At 42.9% G+C, this 19,266-nt stretch overlaps 1 protein-coding gene across 11 annotated transcripts in view; it reads right to left on the bottom strand.

Moving 5' to 3' along the window:
* The window catches only part of GABRR1 (gamma-aminobutyric acid type A receptor subunit rho1), a 45,622-nt gene that overhangs the window by 7,659 nt on the left and 18,697 nt on the right, over nucleotides 1-19,266 (bottom strand). For 4 of the 11 annotated variants that reach the window (XM_077304639.1, XM_077304632.1, XM_077304566.1 and 1 more), the window contains 6 exons: nucleotides 15,816-15,869; nucleotides 10,589-10,695; nucleotides 6,423-6,490; nucleotides 3,087-3,310; nucleotides 2,415-2,497; nucleotides 1,056-1,196 (listed from right to left, as the gene is read on the bottom strand). In XM_077304639.1, the coding sequence (XP_077160754.1) occupies nucleotides 1,056-1,196; nucleotides 2,415-2,497; nucleotides 3,087-3,310; nucleotides 6,423-6,490; nucleotides 10,589-10,607 (535 nt within the window). In that variant the 5' untranslated portion in view covers nucleotides 10,608-10,695; nucleotides 15,816-15,869. Of the gene's footprint in view, nucleotides 1-1,055; nucleotides 1,197-2,414; nucleotides 2,498-3,086; nucleotides 3,311-6,422; nucleotides 6,491-10,588; nucleotides 10,696-15,815; nucleotides 15,870-19,205 lie in introns of all 11 variants that reach the window. The other 7 variants (XM_077304594.1, XM_077304613.1, XM_077304623.1 and 4 more) reach the window with 3 other exon arrangements.

Below are 19,266 nucleotides of genomic sequence, written 5' to 3'. Positions count from 1 at the left end.
AGTCAGTTCGGTGACCTTGGGTTTGCCACAACACTGATAAAACTATTCTGACCGAGCAGTGATATCAGGGCTCTCAGCCTCACCCACATCACAAGGTGTCTGTTGTGGGGAGAGGAAAGGGAAGGCAACTGTAAGCCACTTTGAGACTCCTTCGGGTAGAGAAAAATGGCATATAAGAACCACCTTCCCGCAAATAAAAGCACCGGGGGGCCAAATGGGTCATTTTTTTGTCCCTGCTGGCATGCTACAGGTGGGGAGAGCTGGGCCTGCATCCACACGGCCCTGTGCTGGGCTAGGCCCCATTGGTCCCCAGAGCAAATAAGGGAATGTGGAAAATATCCACATTCCCTTAAAGCAGGGCATTGGGGGCCTAAAGCTGCCAGGTCTGGGAAAGGGCCAGCCCAGCAGCAACATTATGTGCAAACAGGGATTAGCCCTGCTGCCGTAGGACTGCCCTCTGGCCTTTTCCCCTCGTGTGCAATCGACCTAGGTTGTTGTTGTTGTTAGTTGTGAAGTCGTGTCCGACCCATCGCGACCCCATGGACAATGATCCTCCAGGCCTTCCTGTCTTCTACCATTTCTCGAAGCCCATTTAAGTTCGCACCGACTGCTTCAGTGACTCCATCCAGCCACCTCATTCTCTGTCGTCCCCTTCTTCTTTTGCCCTCAATCACTCCCAGCATTAGGCTCTTCTCCAGGGAGTCTAGGTAGCACTTCCATTTCTGAAATTTTCATTTTACATTTTTTTGCTTGTTTTTAACTCTTATAACAGTTATCAGTAGGAAGAAATCACCACAGGATCAAACTATATTATTCATATGATCAATAGGCTACTAACTAGTCTGAATCCATACAAATATACTTGGTTATGAACAGCCAATTAAATTAAAGCTTGGAATTTAAGAGCAGAGTTGCTAAGCTTTTCCAGGAAGGAAGTTGCCCAACATCATGCAGTAGCACTCCCTCCAGTCCAATTTTGCTGTTTTCTCAAGGAAAAGGTGGAATAGAGTCTACCTGAAAATGTGAAAAGTGAGTGTTTATCAAATTGTGCTCACCTGTGCTGCTATAGAAGGCAAGTTTGGTAGTAGTGTGAAACTCCTGTATAAGGAACTGGGATAGTGAGATCCTCTCATCTGTTTTTAAGGAGTCATTCCCATTCTTCCAATAGAGCATGAGATCGTCTTCAGTGTAGGCATCTAAAGGGATGAGGGGTGGGGGGTGGGATGGGACAAGTAGCTTTTGATTTCATTGAAATAAATAGGATGATATTATGTAGACAAAAATGTGGTGCTATGCACATTATATATTGCACATTCTATATTCTAACCAGACGGATGTATTTAATTGGGATAGGCAAAGTGTCCATCCATTATGACAGCCAGAGAAGGCAATTTTTGCCAATTTATCCTTCCTACTGCAGACACCCAGCTCCTCCAAGTTGTTCCAGGGGGTCTCCTTCCCCTGGTGAACAACATTCCAGGGATTATTTCAGGCTGCAGTGGCACAGTTAGAGTTCAAGACTAAGAAATCCTATTCCACTGACAAATCCCTTCCATCAGCAGAGATTTACTGTAGTATTCAATACAGTATTAGCGACTGAGATATGTGGTAGTCATACCTGGCCAGTATTCCTGATTACTGCTCTGCAAATGTCCTGCACGTGTCAGCAATTGAAAATGGGGTGCTATCAGCATAAAGCATTCTGGACAGATTTTGTTCCTGTTACACATTGCAATCAAGAGTGGTTTGTTTTATTCAGAGTAATCGGCTACAGCTGAGGCGGGAAGTTACTCTGCATTTTTGAAAATACTGCTTATTTGAGGTAACTAATTGCCCAATTAAGCACAGATCCCAAGAGATGGGCAGAGTAATAGTGTCAGTAGGGGCTATAGACAAGTAAAATGCCCGACAGTAGAATTTAATTTGCTGAAATGAAAGCAGCAATAAGAACATAGAAGTTTGAGCTCAGTTTTGTAGTATCTCCCGCATATGATTTCTCTGCATCCTTAGATCAAAATAAAGATGTTTTTGAGGGAAGCACTCCATTGTGAACTCTGCTTACTGTTAGGGCAATTGCACCATTATTGAACTTCTCTGGCTGTAGTGAAAAGTCCTGTCAAACGACATTCAGAGGTGGCTTGCCATTTCTTGCCTTTGCATAGCAGCCTTGGACTTCCTTGGTGGATTCCCATCCAAATATGAACCAGGGATGCTGCTGATTAGGTTTCAAGATTTGATGAAATCAGATCATCCAGCTCCTTGTATACACCAGGGAATTTGTACTTTCATATTTTTCACTCATCATATAGTTCTGAAAAGCACTGGAGAATCTTCCCAATCCACTACATGCCACTCTTCTTCAAAACCAAATTTGAGATAGTGTTTGTCCTTCTATTTAAATTCTGTTTACTTACAGCTTTCAATTTCCAGTGAACATGTTTGTGTATCAAGGGGAAAGCGACTGAAGTCCATATTACACATTGCTGTAACAGTGACCCTAAAAACAAAATAAGCACATTAGAAATGACTTCCTATTAAAACGGAAAAGAAGGGAAACAAATAATACAGGTTAAGTGCTCACCAAGGAAACTTTCCTAATAAGTTTTTGTGTACTTAGGTAAACAACCGATGTCATTTGCTTATCAATCATCAAAAGCAATTCTGTGACTAAGCTGAGACTAAAATGTTATAGCCAGATCACTAAAAAAAACACTTTTTCTTCCCACATATCCTGCATACAATGGCTTGCAAAAATATTTACCCCCTACAATAAAAAATATTTTGCACCTTCAAAGTAGTAGACATGCTTTGAGAACCAAACGGTGCTAACCGTCCCCCTACAACCCAACTTAGTTCTAGGTTATAATGCAACAAAACGGGGGTGAATACTTTACAGGCCCCTGTATATCCTCATAACTTGTTCTGAATTTGATATTCATGACGCATGCTTTTGAATTCACTAATGTTGTGAACCTTTTTGATTTACACTTTACTTAATGAGACAGCATACACAATAAAATACAGGAGTCAGTAATGTCTTTCACTTTCAGTAGCTGAATCAAAGATGCCTGTAAAATCCACTTTACCTCAGACTGTAAAGCACCTTCCCATCTGGCTGGACCCGAAGCATGACATTGTCAGTAGTGGTATCATGGATAAATGAACGTTTGGAATGCACAAAGAACATGTCAGGTACCCAGATCTTCTTCACTAATCTGCCATCAAAGGTCATACTTTGGTTATTGGTACTTGGAAATGATAATCTTTCATCTTTCCAGTAGTGTCTAAGATAAAGTGTCATGGTGAAGTCCTAACCAAAAACAAGAAAGGGATAATCATTAACATTACCATTTATTCTTCAGCATTATTTGATGACATTTAACAAAACACACATCTCTTACCCCACCCACAATATATTTTATGTTTGAGATGGGATATATAGTAGGAATAAATCCTATTGTACAGTCATATATTTACAGACTTTGTAGGAAAAGGTCTGTTCTTCTAAAACAGGCTGCCATCTATCAATACAGAAAAAAACCATTTTCCCTCCATGCTAAAAATAGGTTGAGTTCCAGGGTTGTGATCTGTGAGTTGGAGAAGGGAATAATTTTGCTGCTTCCTCCCGCCTTATGCTGCAGATCTTAATTTCACGCCCCTTACTGTTCCTGAAGGTCTGTTATCCCTCGAAAGGTAGCATGGGGGGCATTCAGTGGGTTGCAGGAGAAAGAGGAAAGGGGATAAGCTCCTCCCTGTTGTTGGAAGTGCAGAAAAGAACATTTGGGTTCAACTCTGAGGGCATACTAAGAGAAAGAATGAGTCACAGTCTCAGCTCTCCCTCTCCATGCCTGGTTTTCTTATGCATTCCAAGACTACTTGAGTATGGAGAGAAGTTAATCTTATCCATTTGCAAGGTGGTATTATGAATAATGGAAATGTGGACGGGGACAATTTCTCTCTGACTATTATTATTTCCCCTGGTTTCTCAGCCCATAAAGAGGTAGAAGTTCTTGTTCAGAAAGGATAGATCTGTTGGAGAGTCACTACTAGAGCAATAACCATCAAATAAGGGTGTAGGTTTTTTAAAAATATTATTTTGTCAATAAGATCTGTTTAATGACCTCTGTGGGCTAGAAATGCTTGCTCAATGCCGTTTAGTACTTGGTGACTAGTAACTCATCCAAGGCCAGACCTTCTCCTAGACTCATCTGGACCACAGTAGGTGACCATGACTCTTTCCACAATCTTCAGGTTGCCAACTACTTCTATGGTCATTCCTACTGCAAGAGGGCTGGCATTGCTAGGCCAGGCAAAGAATAGCTCCTATACATCATCATTGTAGAAGAAGAAATGTTGGTTCTTATATGCTGCTTTTCTTTACCAGAAGGAGTCTCAAAGCAGCTTACAATTGTCTTCCCTTTCCTCTCCCTACAACAGACACCCTGTGAGGTGGGTGAGACTGAGAGAGCCCTGATATCACTGCTTGATCAGAACAGCTTTATCAGTGCTGTGTGACGAGCCCAAGGACACCCAGCTGGCTGTTAACTGTTAACCCCGCTCCACACACACACTCTTTCTACATCAGAGGCCTTTGCTGGCCCTGGGGTCTCAGCAGGAAACACTGAGGTAGGTGGGGAGAACCAAGTAGTTGCCGACCCCCCTGGATCCCACATAGCCATTGGATGCACCTGCCAAATGGAGTGAAGGCTGAGAGCAGTTTTCTGCTTGAATGTGTAGAGAGAAAGATGGGAGCCAGTAAGGTAAAAAAAAGTTTTGCAGCTGTGTGGCATCTTGAAGCCTATTTACAGGTGAAACTGATGCTAATTTGCAGATTAGCAGCAGGAACAGAATGGGAAATTCCCCCCTCCCCAAATGTAGAAACGCTGTTTGTTTATTTCCATTATGAAGGCTAATATCCTTTCCACCTCTTAGTAATTATATTATCTAATAGATATGGAACAAAAGATAGGTCTTAATTGTGCAGTTTCTCTGCGCTTGTTGCAAAAAGCCTATATGTGCAGTATACTTACCATATGTACAGTAATTAATCCATCATATTTCAATTCTGTTCGCTTTCTTGAAGATTCTTTCATCTGAGACACTTTCAAAGATGTGAGTCTGAACCATTTCACCTCCGATTATGTCTCTTAAAGTCTTAAATTTCTTTCAATTGTCTTTCCTTCTGAACATGCCTACAAGTTTACCATCTTCTGTGATCCATTTACTGTAGAGTTCGGTTCCATTAACTAAACTATAGTCAAAATCTACTCCCAGGCCTATTCTGCATGGTAGTGGCTGTGCTGGGCTGCCACCAAGAGTTTGCGATGGGGTCATTTGCCACACTGCTTCCTGTGTCCCACCGTTTTTGGCTGCAGACCCTGTCCCTTCCAGATTTCTGCCTCCACATGAGGCAGTTGGAGGAGAAAGGTTCTGCTGCATGGAGGGGTGTGTGTGTAATTTTTTTCACCAAGATAGGATTGTGAAACAAGGCAATCCCACCTTCATGAAAATAAAAATAAATGCTCTAGTCAACTCCATGCTGCTGTGAAGCACCATGTAGCTAACTTGGGCATTTTGCGTCCCTTCCGGGATACCATAGGTAGGGGAGGAGTATCATTAAACTGATACCTTTCTATGGGAGATTAATGTCTTCACTTATTTGGAAAGCAATTCACACAATGATGTGCTTGGAGGAGGCAGAATGGAAAATTTCCTGGTGGGCTACTGTACTTCAGCAGTAAGCAAATGCCTCAGGAGCTGCTTGTTTTGGACTCAGCCCAATAATAGATGCTGCTGGCTGGTTCTGAAGTGTATACCTCGATGGCACTGGCAATATCAGAGAGACTGGCTTGCTCCATGGCTGTTTTAACCTCCCAATCATTCCTCTAACACAAACCCCATCTGCCTGTATGGTTTTTATATGGTACAAAAATCACGAATGGCTTGAACTTAGACATATGTCGTGAACTTAGGCAGATGGAAGTGGGCGGGCAGATGGGATTGTGTTGGTTCTTGGTTCTTGTGATCTTTTCTTGCGTGCCCAGGGAATTTCCAATTGCCACTTTGTGGTCGGGAGATGAATTTCCTCCAGGTCAGACTGGCCAGGGATTCTGGGAGTTTTTTTGGAGGAGCGTCATCTGGTCATGGAATCAGGATCACTGTGGGTGGGCAGGTAGTTGTGAATTTCCTGCATTCTTCAGGGGGCTGGACTAGATGACCCTGGAGGTCCCTTCCAACTCTATAGATATTCCAATTCTTTGAATATTCTTTCTTCACCAGAAAACAGAGCCTCTAGAATGCTATCTTTATGAAACTGTTTACTTAGAGAAGTACAGAATCAAAAATACAGCTTCTACATTAGTTAATACTAATACTAAAATATGATGCTGGACTTTTTTGTACACTGTCAGCCTGGCACTTACCATGTCCACCTCTGAAATACTATCCAAGCTTTCAACTTGTACATCTACTCCAACAGGAATTGCAGGGCCTACAGAAATACCAAAACACAACAAACATCAGACAGAATTCTCAAAAAGGTTGTTGTGGAGCTCCTGCAGAGAAGACAAATCAGCCAACTGCCAAGCAATTTTTTTTTTAGTAAACGCTTCCCATCTGGAGAACACAGGCAGTTACTACCTAACAGATTATTTACAGTTCTATGTTCATTGCAAATCATTTACTGCCAAGAATGTCGCCAAATCTTGTTCAACAATCAGTAGCTCACTCAGTAGCTCAGTAGCTATCAGTAGGTCACTCAGCCAGGAACCTCGGTATGATTCTCAACGCCTCCCTCTCTACGAAGGCACAGGTCACAACAGTAGTGCAGCTGGCATTCTACTACCTGTGCCAAGCCAAACTACTGTCACTCTACTTGTCCCTGGAACACCCAGCCACAGTGATCTATACCAGTGGTCCCCAACCTTTTTATCACTGGGGACCGGGCAACGCTTGACAATTTTATTGAGGCGGGGGGGTAGTCTTTGGCCAAGGGACATCGTTGCTGCCACCTGAGCTCCACTTGCATTCCCACCGGTGTACCTGACTTCCTGCTGCCCACTGGGGGGCACTGCCAGCAGCAGCTACGCAGTGCCATGCCGAGGGGGAGCCCCAGCCATGGCGACCACTGGAGAGCACCAAAGGTGAGCCGGCGGCAGAGTGGCAGGGCAGCCCCTGAGGCAGCAGCCGAGGAAGACCTGCGGACCGGTACCGACTGATCCGCGAACTGGTTCCGGTCCCCGGACCGGGTGTTGGTGACCACTGATCTATACAACAGTCACCTCTAGACTGGACTTCTGTAACTCACTCTACGCAAGTCTACCCTTACCTTTAATCCAGAAACTACAGCTGGCCCAGAATGCAGCAGCCAGGATCCTCACAGGACCACTGTGGAGGGCTCACATCCTGCACACTCTCCAACAACTGTACTGGCTACCAGTTGAATTCCAGATCAGATGTAAGGTTTTGGTAATCATCTTTAAGGTGGTCTGGGCCCAGTGTACCTGAGGGACTGCCTATATTCCCCAAAGAGCTCTATGCTCTGACACTTCCAACTGGCTGGTGGACCCTGACCCTAAAGTAGCTAATCCGACCTTAACCAGGACTAGAGCCTTCTCCACCCTGGCCTCCAGCTGATGGAATGAGCTCCCAGAAGAGCTGAGGACCCTGCCAGAGCTATCGCAGTTCCACAGGGCCTGCAAAATGGAGCTCTTCTGCGAGGCATTTGGTTGAGTTCGACTGAACCAACATCATCTGCTGGCCCCCCCAGAAACCCCTCCCCTTGAATGGAAACCCAAATCAACCAACCTGTGGGACCACAGTTAATAGGTTAACGTTCCCATAGTTAGTTGGAATTGTTATATCAAAATATTATTGGAACTGTTATTGAAACCACTGTTACTATTGTGTTTACTTGACGTTATTGTATCATACCATACTTAAACTCTGTTTTATGTAAACTGCTCTGAGCTGCAAGGGAGGATGGTATATAAATATAATAAATAAATACAATCTGGGGGAGGGAGCCATGTGGAAGCAGCCATAATACATATGGCTGATTTACACAGCTTTCACCCAGCCCTCATAGCTCTCAGCTGATTATAATAACTAATTGAAAAGTTTATTTACTCTTTTTATAGCCTACCTTTCACTGGAACACAAGGATTACAGAATATAAATGAGACAGCATTAAAACAGTAAAAATATAGTTGGACTAGGATTACAGAATTAAAGAACAAGGCAAACAACAAATTCTCTAAGGGATACAGAATACTGAAAGTAGATTACAAGGTATATGATAATGCAGTAAAAGCAGGTGATCTGTGAAATAATCACTGCAGGGGATGTCAACAAAATGACATGAAATCTCAGTCTGTTTAAATTGTGAGAGCTGCATTGTATATGCAAAATACTCCAATGTTGCACTCATCCAGATATAAACATCCATCTGTGTACACAACCTTATAAATAAACCATGTATATTACCTCATGATTTTATATCTGAGGTTATAGGGCTAGATCCCATGACTGTGTACTGCAAATGGCAGACCCTCTTGTGTCAGGAGGAGACTCTTTGCACTGGGGAAACTATGTCCATTAGCAGAATAGATCTGTGGGATCTAATCCAAAATACTGGATTTTCATTTTCAATAAGGATCACTTTTAAAAACAGAAACGCACTTTCTGCTCTGACTGTTGATGCTGCAGCTGCAGAACAGGAGGTCTTCTAATAGCCTAAATATTAATGAACAGTTCTGAAACAAAAGCCCTTTTACAACTAATTGAATGGAATTGCGTATACCAAGCATTTAATAATAATAAACTTGCCCAATCAAGGGGCATAATAGTATTTCGGATTTGAATTACCATCTGTCAGCCATGGAAGTGTAGATAAATTACAACATTCTTTAATCCGATAGGCTGTAAGGAAGCGCGCTCTCCTAATCCTCTAGCCTAAAAGCCTGGAGGTCTATAGCACATGACTACAATGCTTAGTGAAGCATTAACATAGGAAAATATAAATATTTTTCCTGTAATGAAAAGGTCAGCAAAATGGCGTGTTTGTTGCTTGCACATATGCACAAAAGTGGGTGCCGTTACTTAAACCCTCAGGGATTACAATCTCATTGGAAGAAGTGAGTGGGTGTCTGCCCACAAGCCCCTCAACAGGCCTGCCCTCCCCCATCTCTTTTGATTCCCTCCGGCCTGCCCCTGTTAACCCTGGATGGATTGGGTTCAGTAATCCACTGCCACCACTTGGCAGCCATTTGAAAAGGGGCCAGGCAAGGAAAAGCAATAGAATCCTCTATCACTTGTAAACCAGACTGGATTCATCCTTTGTTCAGCTATTACAGTCCGGGCTTCTGTGAGATATCATTTTGTTGACAGCAGCTCACTGCTGCTGAGTGGAAGACATGCACAGCTCTCTCCACTCTCTATGCGAGGGCACACATCCCATCTACAGTGGCTGCCCTACAGAATGATTCTACAAAATGCACACCTGAGCTCCCTGGATGGAGAGCTTTATAGACTTTTGCCAAGTGTCTGCCCCCTTAGGTATGCTTTCCTTCTGGGTTTGGCAAGGGCCAATGATAGGCCTGTGATTTTACTTGGGATGGTGCTGGCAGGAAGAGGAGGATTAACACCTCTGAGAGAGAAAGCATCTCTACTGACCACATGTCTCCTGGCTATATGTCACAGAAGTTATGGGGAACTTGTTACCCAAATAGAAAGATCCAGTGGGTGGGGAAAGTCATCAACAAATGAGAAAATTGTAATTAGTCTGTGGGATCCATGCAACCACGTCACCTAGAGATAAATATGAACTGACCACATAAAAGGGGAAATTAAGTTTCATGCTATGATTATTTAATATCTACAGCTGCCACAACCCTGCTTGCTTTCATCTGGCTAAGGAAAATTTTATGACAGGGTTTGCCAGCTTTTCTGTTCCTCAAACAATAGACTTGGGGCTGAAAGTATTTGTTGGCTGGTTTGTATGGCCATGCAAGATGGTCTCCTAATACTGGATAGATTCAAATGGGTAGCCGTGTTGGTCTGAAGTAGCACAATAAAACCAGAGTGAGGAAGAATGCTTGCACTCGAAAGCTCACGCCTTGAATAAATCTTTGTTGGTCTTAAAGGTGCTACTGGACTCTGATTTTATTGTCCTAATATTGGGTGAGGCTACAATGGTGTTTTATGACTCTGAAACATATAAGCTGGCATTCCTTGGCTATTACATGAAAAAAACAAACAGGATTATCAACTATTTCTGTTACACTTTAGAAACTTCTTTTCCAAAGGAGTATAACTTTTGAATATACCTTCTTTAAAATGTGATAGTGCTACCAGGAAGGAAAGGAAATTGCTCTGGGAGCACACAAGGCATTTGTTGGCCATCTCTGCCTCACTCATTCATAGTCGTCTTTTGGTACTGAAGAAATTCCATTATAGTCTAAAGAAAATGAGAGTACTTCCCTATAAGTGTTGATTATTCCCCATGATTTCCAAAGAGACCAATAAAATGTATTTTCATAAACTGCAGTGAAGAAAAGAGGTGTATCAATGGAGTTTTGTGCATCATTACCTCCAAAACCAGGTCGCATGCTGAAGTCATGGTCATCTATTCTTAGAAGTTGTTCTGACTTTGTCAACGGCGATTTGGTAATATCAGGACTTCGTTTTAGTATTGGGCTATGTGAGGGAAAACCAACAATTATTGATCTGTAATCTATTCTTCTTTAAACTGAGTATTTGGGCTCTCCTAAAAAGTTATGGAACTCCAAATGGTGTGGGGTAGGGAGGAACGTAACAAACTTTTTCACTGGCGTGGGGGAGACTGAAAGGCGCCTAAACAGTCAAACCTCAGGATTTCCCAAGGAGGAATGGATGATATGACCTTACTTGGTTAAGAACAGTGCATCACTAGTCCCTGACTGTTGTAAGGCCAATTTTGAGTGTGGCTACACAGGTAGTAACTTCGAGAAAGGAGAGAAAAAATTAACTGACAAGGATTCTCGCCCCTTTGTGGAATCATTTACATAAGGGGTGAGAATTCTTGTCCCCTGCCTACTCCCCTCCTTCCCTCCACCCCCACTCCCTTCCCTGACTTGTGTGTGTGGCTCCTGGGCGCGGTGGTTGGGGCAGCCTCAGCGGTTGGGGCCCACACTGAAGCACGCTTGCATCTCCCAGTCTCCAGAGCAAGGGAACAGCCTCGGAAGCCTAGTGGCGGTGGCGCCAGCACAGTGAACCCCAGTGCAGAGGTGCGTTTGCCATTGCCGTTGCCAGCTGTCTTCCGCAGTGGCACCAGCGCAATGAGTACACCTAGGCCTCACTGCTTTGGTGCTGCTGCCGGCCATCCACTGGCATCCTCCCTAAGGTGGGATACCGGATGTCACGTCCGTCTACATTCCCAATATAGGGAGCACGACAGTAGATGTTCACATCAATAACCCTTGGTAATTTAATTTTTCTAACAGCCATCACAATTTTACATAAACGGTAAAATACATTTCAAATCCTGTCTTTATTCTGCAATGAGAATATTAATTAAGGCATAGGGGATATGTGGTATCATGTATATCTTTCATTGCTGAACAAATATGGAAGAAAATTAGGAGTTGTATGTACATCTAGGATAGTTTTGTGACAGGTATTAAGGAAACAATACTTAAAATAAATCTCTAGTGGCTGCAACCGAGAGACAAAATAAATGTATTGGAAACAAATTCAGCTGGATGGGAGCAAGACATCCAAGCATAAGAATGGAACAAATGATTGTGTTCCATATCCTTAAGGAAAGAAACAGGCAAAGCAAATGGTAAAGGTGGGAGAGGGGAAGAAGCAAAACCATTACTCCAGAACAGACTGCGCACCTTGCATTGGACCAAACTAAAAGCAGAGTGTCAGGCAGGTGTTTGAGAAATATTGATTATACAGTCCCTTTAATTATTTTCTTTTACTACTTCAGTTTCAAGATTCATACAGAAGACTTGCCAAAACATGCACCAGTTGAACAACATTTCTCACAAGTTTCATCAGTGGTTTAAATCATTGAATTCCAAAAGTAAGTAATTAATTCTTTTATCCTTGTTTCCTGGGGGGACTTGGTTTACACTGTGGACTCAGCCTACACGTTACATCGAGCAGGCTGATGGGAGAACTGGAGCTAACATGCAGACACAGTGTAAACCAGGTCCCCCAGGAAACAAGGATGAAAGAATTACAGTATTTGCTGGCGTATAAGACTACTTTCCCCCCCTGAAAAACATGCCTCCAAGTGGGGGGGTCGTCCTATACGCCGGGTGCACTTCAGTTGGGATAGACATAGCTGCCCATAGTGGCCCATAGTACTGTAATGTAATGTAACAAACTCTATATTTTGAGAGGGGGGGTCGTCTTGTACGCCCAGTCGTCTTATACGCCGGCAAATACGGTAATTACTTACTTTTGGACATAGGCTATTTAAACCATAGAGCCTTGCCACGGATGAAACTTGTGAGAAAACATTGTTTGAGTAGTGCACGTTTTGGCAAGTCTTCTGTATGAACTTAGAAACTGAAATAGTAAAAGAAAATAATGAAAGGGACTTGTCATTGATATTTGATGCAGCAAAGAGTTCAGCAGTTTTCTTCATATTTGCTACATGCAATGCTGAATGGCTGTTTTCAGGCATTTAGGACAAGCAACCAGAAACTCTCATTTTTGGTGCCTACATGAGTAAGCATCTGACAGGCCACAACCCACTGCTAGTGAGGGGTTAGATGTAGTTGGGCAGCTCACCAACTAGCCTCCTTCAGAAACAAATCATGTGTGCAGTCTTTCTAGACCAGGGGTAGTCAAACTGCAGCCCTCCAGATATCCATGGACTACAATTCCCAGGAGCCGGAGCTCATAGGAATTGTAGTCCATGGACATCTGGAGGGCTGCAGATTGACTACCCCTGGTCTAGACAGTGACCAGGGTTGGATGTGTGCCAGCTCTGACCTTGAAGGAAAGATGAAGTCATTCACTACTCAGCCCCCATCTTTGACGCTGTGTTTACAACTTGATGATTACTTGAACTGTTTATAGGTATTTTTTAAAGCATACTTTGAAACTGTCCCTGGTAATATGATGTGCAAATGCCCTTATACAAACACATGCCCTTAAGGAATTTTTTTTTTAAGCAACAGCAGTCAAAACACTCCTAAGAGGGGCAACAATTACTGTGGCGGGAGGAAGGGAATGGCTGCTCCAGTAGAGAATGGTAGCCACCAAAACGTCTTTGCCTCTCACACAGTTTTGTGGTGGGGCCCCTGGCTGTGATCTTTCACAAGCTGCCCATTAGAGTTTGTCCTGGCTTTGACAAGTACATTAGCTATGTTTAATTAAAGTGACCAATTACACTAATGCAGGGGGAGATTTTTGCTTTTAAGTACTTGCTTGAAAATTTTACTATTGAGATGATGAAACAGTGTAAAATATGAGTCCCAGTTTGTTAGTCTCTAGGTTTGGAGCATTTAGGCAGAGGAAGGCAACACTTATTTCTTGCCTTGAAGACCCTGTGGATGGGGTCATCATGAGTTACTATTATTAATTCAGTATCTATACCACCCTCCCGGGAACCAGCTCAGTTGGCTGCAATTTGAGAGCACAATATTTATTCTTAGAGTGTCCACTCTAGATTTAAAGTACTAGATCAGAATGGAGAAAAAAGCAGATTTGGGGGGGGGGGGATAGGTCTAAAACAAATTAATCTGTTGCCTGGATCAGATTGATGACAAGAGTGGCTGTTCAGGGTCTATAGGTTGATTCACATAGCTAAACATTGTCCCTGATATTGTAACAAGTAACTTGTTATAAGTTCATTGCTTGTTTCCTCCTGTCACACCCATGAAATGGGTGTACGTTTAGTTGTCACATGTTTGTCCCTGTTTCTTTCTGCCACTTTCATGAATTATCATTCATATAAATATTTTGGAAGTTGTGTGGGATATTTATGAGTATGTGTATTCCTGTTGCAAGAAACAGAAGCTGCAAGAAAGTTCATGGTAAACCATGCTACTGCAACATGAACAACTATTGTAGAAATTTCTTGGTCACTTGTGTTCCTTCCTCTTCTTATGCACTGCCAGTAAATTGTTACTTTGATTTTCAGGGCAAACTACAGTTTCCTGTTACATCTGAGTCAGCATGTTATGGTTTGTTGTTTCCATGCCAGATAAGATTACAAATAAGTCTTTAATCCATGTAAATTTCTCATTTGCAGGGAACACTGTAAATTATTTACTAGTTCAGATATAGTTTGCCATGAAAGCAGAAATAACTAATTAAGTTGACCATTCATGATAGGAAAAAGTAGGGGGAGAGGTTCCTTCAGATTCATTTGTGTAATGGCAAAGCATGACCATTTCCACGCTAGTGATAATGTTCAAATTTGCCTTTATTTAAAGGGCTGACTTTTTGTCCATTTCTGCACTAAAATCCACTTTTTTCAGATGCAGACCTGAATCACTCTCTTACTTAATGTGCAGTTAAGGAATTCCCAGTTACAGTGATTTCATTTTTCAAGGCAGAATCTAATTCGAGGCTGCCCAATGTATAAATGCTTTCATTCAGGTTCCCCCCTCAATCTGCTACTTTGAGTCATTTGTGCATATGCTCCCTTCCTCCTCACCATCCTCCCTCTTCCGTCCTGTCATCCAGAAACATCTGACCTTTTAAAAAAGGAGTTATTGTGTTACAACACTGTCTTCAAGTATAAATAGTGACAGTCTTGTTCATTATGCTGCAGCAGTATTGTAACACCATATCCTACATTTAAAAAAACAAATCACATCAAGTATACTTGAGGGGGAAGGGGGGAGGCAATTGAGGGCACAGAATGGTGGAATTAAGTGCAATCAGGCACCATTAAAATAAAAAACAATAACCCTTTTTGAAAAAGGAGAAGGGAGCAAAGTATGAAGGGAGGCTGCCTCTTTCTGACTCAGATGAGGAATGGTGAATTTCCGCCTGGGACACAAGGGGAGGAAAGCCCAAAAGCAGAAAGCCCAGTCTTGACTTGCAGCATTCCAAGGAAATCCCAACTAACTCAACGTATGTCTGAAATGTGGAAATGGTTCATGGTTAGTTATTTCATCCTGAACCATGCCACAAAATGCAGAGAAGAGTCTGATAAGTGATTATGTTCCATTGATGCATAGTAGTCTCATCTGTTATCTTAATACATCTGTATGAAATTGGTGGCAAAATGCTAGGGAAATGACCAAGGCCTGAATGGCAAAACTTAGAGATATATATTTGCTCATATATAAAAAGACATTCAGTCAGCCTCACCATTCTGATTATCTGGAATAACGGTGAGACAGATTAAATTAGTAAAATTAAGAGGTGGATGCACAACCCCCCTTCTTTTTTAAACTCTGGAATCTTTTAAAAATTTCTAAAGAGTTACATTTGTCAACTGACTTTTATAAATTGTGCAGTCTTTTGTGAATTGACTGATTATCAGATCATAAGAAATATCAGATCATAAGAAATAATCAGATACTGGAAACAATAATTAGTATTGATCACTTGATGTGCAAAAAGTTAAAAGAATATGAATATTGTAAAATTGTAAACATTATAATTTTAGGTTATGTATTATATTTTTGAACATTTGTAAAAAGGAAAACAGTGAAGCAGAGTATGCTGCTGTATTTTGTGAATACCACAGCCTTTGCTTGGTTGAAGTATTTTTGCTTCAGCCATTTTGCTTTGACTGCCACAGAGTATAGAAAAGAGATGAGTATGAGTAATTATCATAGAACTTTTTTTTAGTAGCATACCTGCCTTGCTTGTGTGATTCTCCATGAGTTTCTCTTCTTTGTCTTTGAGGCCGACTATTAAAAAAAGACAAAATAAGAATATAAAATTTCACAATCTGACAAAAAGTTGGATTTCTATCTTAAAACTAATTTCTGTATCAACCCAGAAGACAAAATCAAGTGAAAGTTCTCTGTGTACATATCTATGCATGTAATTTTTACACTTAGTTATTTTAAATATTGATATCCTATGAGTATGTGTGCTATTGACACATGGAAATCAGGGTTGTGAGGTAACTAATTAGAGGTTTCACATCCTGTTTGGGACATAAGTGTAGTTCTTTAAAAGAGAGATGAGGGAAATATGAGTTCCACATGTACTTGGAGGGCTCTAGATCAGGGGTGGCCACCACGCCTGCCTCTCCCCCCCCCCCGCAGAGAGAAGCTCATGCGGCTGCTTCACTCGCAGCCTGGCTAGTTTTCTACTGTGAGAGCTGGGGAGGGGAGACGTAGGCACGTCCGCCGGCATGCCGGTGGGCACAAACGTGCATGCACGGTAGCGCCCCTGGTGGTGAAAACGTGCATGCGCAGAGCTACTGCGCATGCACATTTTCACCACCAGGGGTGCTAATGTGCATGCGCGGTGCCAGGGCCACCGGCTCTTCACCACCCCTGGAGGCGGACCGCTACTCTAGATCATAGCTCTTTCATGATTTGATGGAGGAGAGGGAATGCTTGCTGAAAGTTGGTTCCATAGCAATGGATCTAAAACTGTGGATCTGGCACACTTTGGATGGAAATTGGGACACTAAAGGAATGCTTATGATACTGAAGTAGTTGGTGCTTCTCTCCCCTCACCCCTTAGTAAATTGCTGGATAGGTTGGAAGCCTCCATGACAGGGGTGCCTATTCTCATCTCCTGCCACCTTCTAATGAATGTGATGGTAGTGCAGAGCCTTGGCAGGTATGTAAAATTGAAAGCTGGCTAGAAAACGTTTCACTAACTGATAAAGGTAAAGGTAAAGGTATCCCCTGTGCAAGCACCGAGTCATGTCTGACCCTTGGGGTGACGCCCTCTAGCGTTTTCATGGCAGACTCAATACAGGGTGGTTTGCCAGTGCCTTCCCCAGTCATGACCGTTAACCCCCCAGCAAGCTGGGTACTCATTTTACCGACCTCGGAAGGATGGAAGGCTGAGTCAACCTTGAGCCGGCTGCTGGGATCGAACTCCCAGCCTCATGGGCAAAGCTTTCAGACGGCTGCCTTTACCACTCTGCGCCACAAGAGGCTCCATCACTAACTGATACAGTTTGGTAAAGACTTGCTCTAAGGCAATTTTGACATGAGAAACTGCCTCTTTAAGAGAAGCTCACAAGCTGGTTTCATTCTGGCAGGGACTCATGGTAATTGTAATCCATGAACATCTGGATAGCCAGTTTCTTCCCATAGTTCCCCCAGTTTCTTCCCAGCACATAGCTGCTTTCTTCCCATCCCCGCACATCCCCCAAGGGCCAGGCTGAGTCAGGAAGCCTGCTGGTTCCTACCAGCCCCCTGAGGAGAAGGAGGGCAGGGGAAAACAAAGAGTGTTCTGATGACCAGCTGCAGGGCCATGGAGAGGTATTGTGAGCCCAGGTCTTGTTAAGGAGGACTCCTTGGAGGAATAGAATTGCCAGGAGCTCCCAGCTTCAGCCAAGCTTCAGCTGGATGAGAGCTTAGTCCAGGCAGAAAGCTCTGACAATTAGGAGGGAATGGAGCTGCAGACAAACCAGGGCTTAGACATGATCCAGTTGTTACAGGATCTCCTCATTCCTCTGCCCAGCCTCTAGCTGCTGAAGCTCCCTGCCTTGCCAGCTCACCTGAGCCAATTAAGCAATGCCAGCTATGTGCTGGAAGAGAGTTCCAGTCAAAAAGGCACCACACCATATTAGCAAGACAGTTGCTGACTGCAAAAGACTTTGAGTCATCACAAAGTGAGGATTGAGAGGCTGCTGACAGCCTATATTAACTTGAGGCTGGAAGGCCTGGATTGTGGACATAACCTGTGACCTGGTCCTTCTGCTGATGCCCTTCAACTGTCTGAAAGACCTCTTGACTGATTTAAGGCATTCATTGCATTCTCTCTGTCCCTTGGCATTCTGTTTTTGAAATGCTGATTATCTCTTCTTCCCTTGCAGTTCGTCTGTACTTCCTTCTAGCAGAAAGCTGAAACCTGAGTCCAACACAGGAAGCAAAGGAAGCAGCTGGCTCCCCTCTCTTGCATGAGAGAGATGGGGGGTGGGAAGGGGCTGAGAATGGAGCAACTTACCAGCAACAGGGCTTTTCAGGAAGGCCAGCACCAATTCTACCCAGCAAACAGCAGGAAGAGGAGGACAGTTAAATCCATGATTGGCCCTCATTGGAAGAGTACGCTCTCCCTATTGGTAGCATACCCCCAGGAAGGGCCAATCTGATAGGAAGTGAATTGTCTGCATGCAGTTTGAACTAATTGGCCCTCACTGGCAGACTGAAATTTGAACTGATTGGGCCTCATTGAAGAGTACGATTTGCACTGTTTGACCCTAATTGGCAGAGTGCTGTTTTAACTGATTGGCCCTCATTGGAAGAGTACTCTCTCCCTATTGGCAGCACAACCTCAGGGTTGGCCAATTAGGTAGGGCGTGAATTGGCTGCATGCAACTTGAACTTTATAATTTTTAGTGATAGTGATATCTCCTTACTTATATGACCCAGGCAATGGCATATATTAAAAGAGGCTTTTCATGCAGGCAGGCGCTTGTCAGACCCAGTCCTGCTTCGGTTCAGCAAGGCTGCCATGGCAAATACCTTTCTAGCATTCCTTGTAATTGGGAGCAGATTGTTTTGGCTTAGACTTCTCTCTGGTCAGCTGTTGTGTTCATTATATTGTAAGCTCCCAAGACTCCCTGGAATCAAAGATGCATAATGCTTTCTGAGGAAATCTAGAACCTGGAGAGGTTTCAAGGCAGTTGATGTCATCCAGCAATAGTAAGTTTCTTTACACTACCCATTAAAAAACAAGATCTTCTAAATTAGTCTGCTTGCTCAGACAAAATAAGCAAAACAACCATCTAAATTTGGAAAATCCAGACTTGGTGAATGAAAAATGACACATCATGATAATAGATTCATTCTTGCCTCTGCCAGTGCAGGTGCACTCAATAGGGTCTTATGTAAGTGTACAAACACATTAATGAAAGGAATGCATTATCAAAATAGCTTGGTTGCAATGACAGAAGGCAGCTAAGAGTATGATAAAGACATCACAGGACTAGCCTATGTGCTTGTCTCAGAGTTGCAAGAGCTAATAAGCAAACTTCTGTCTGAAGAAATGGATTGTCTGAAATATTTCCCCATATTTTCCCTCCTGTGCTAAATTTCATTACCACCACTAACCTATAGTTTATAATGGTTTCAATTCAGGGAAGCCAAGACCAAGGATACATTATTCACTCTA

Source organism: Paroedura picta, chromosome 1, assembly GCF_049243985.1.
Source record: "Paroedura picta isolate Pp20150507F chromosome 1, Ppicta_v3.0, whole genome shotgun sequence".
NCBI classification, from domain to species: domain Eukaryota; kingdom Metazoa; phylum Chordata; class Lepidosauria; order Squamata; family Gekkonidae; genus Paroedura; species Paroedura picta.
This window is presented reverse-complemented; position numbering and strand designations above follow the sequence as displayed.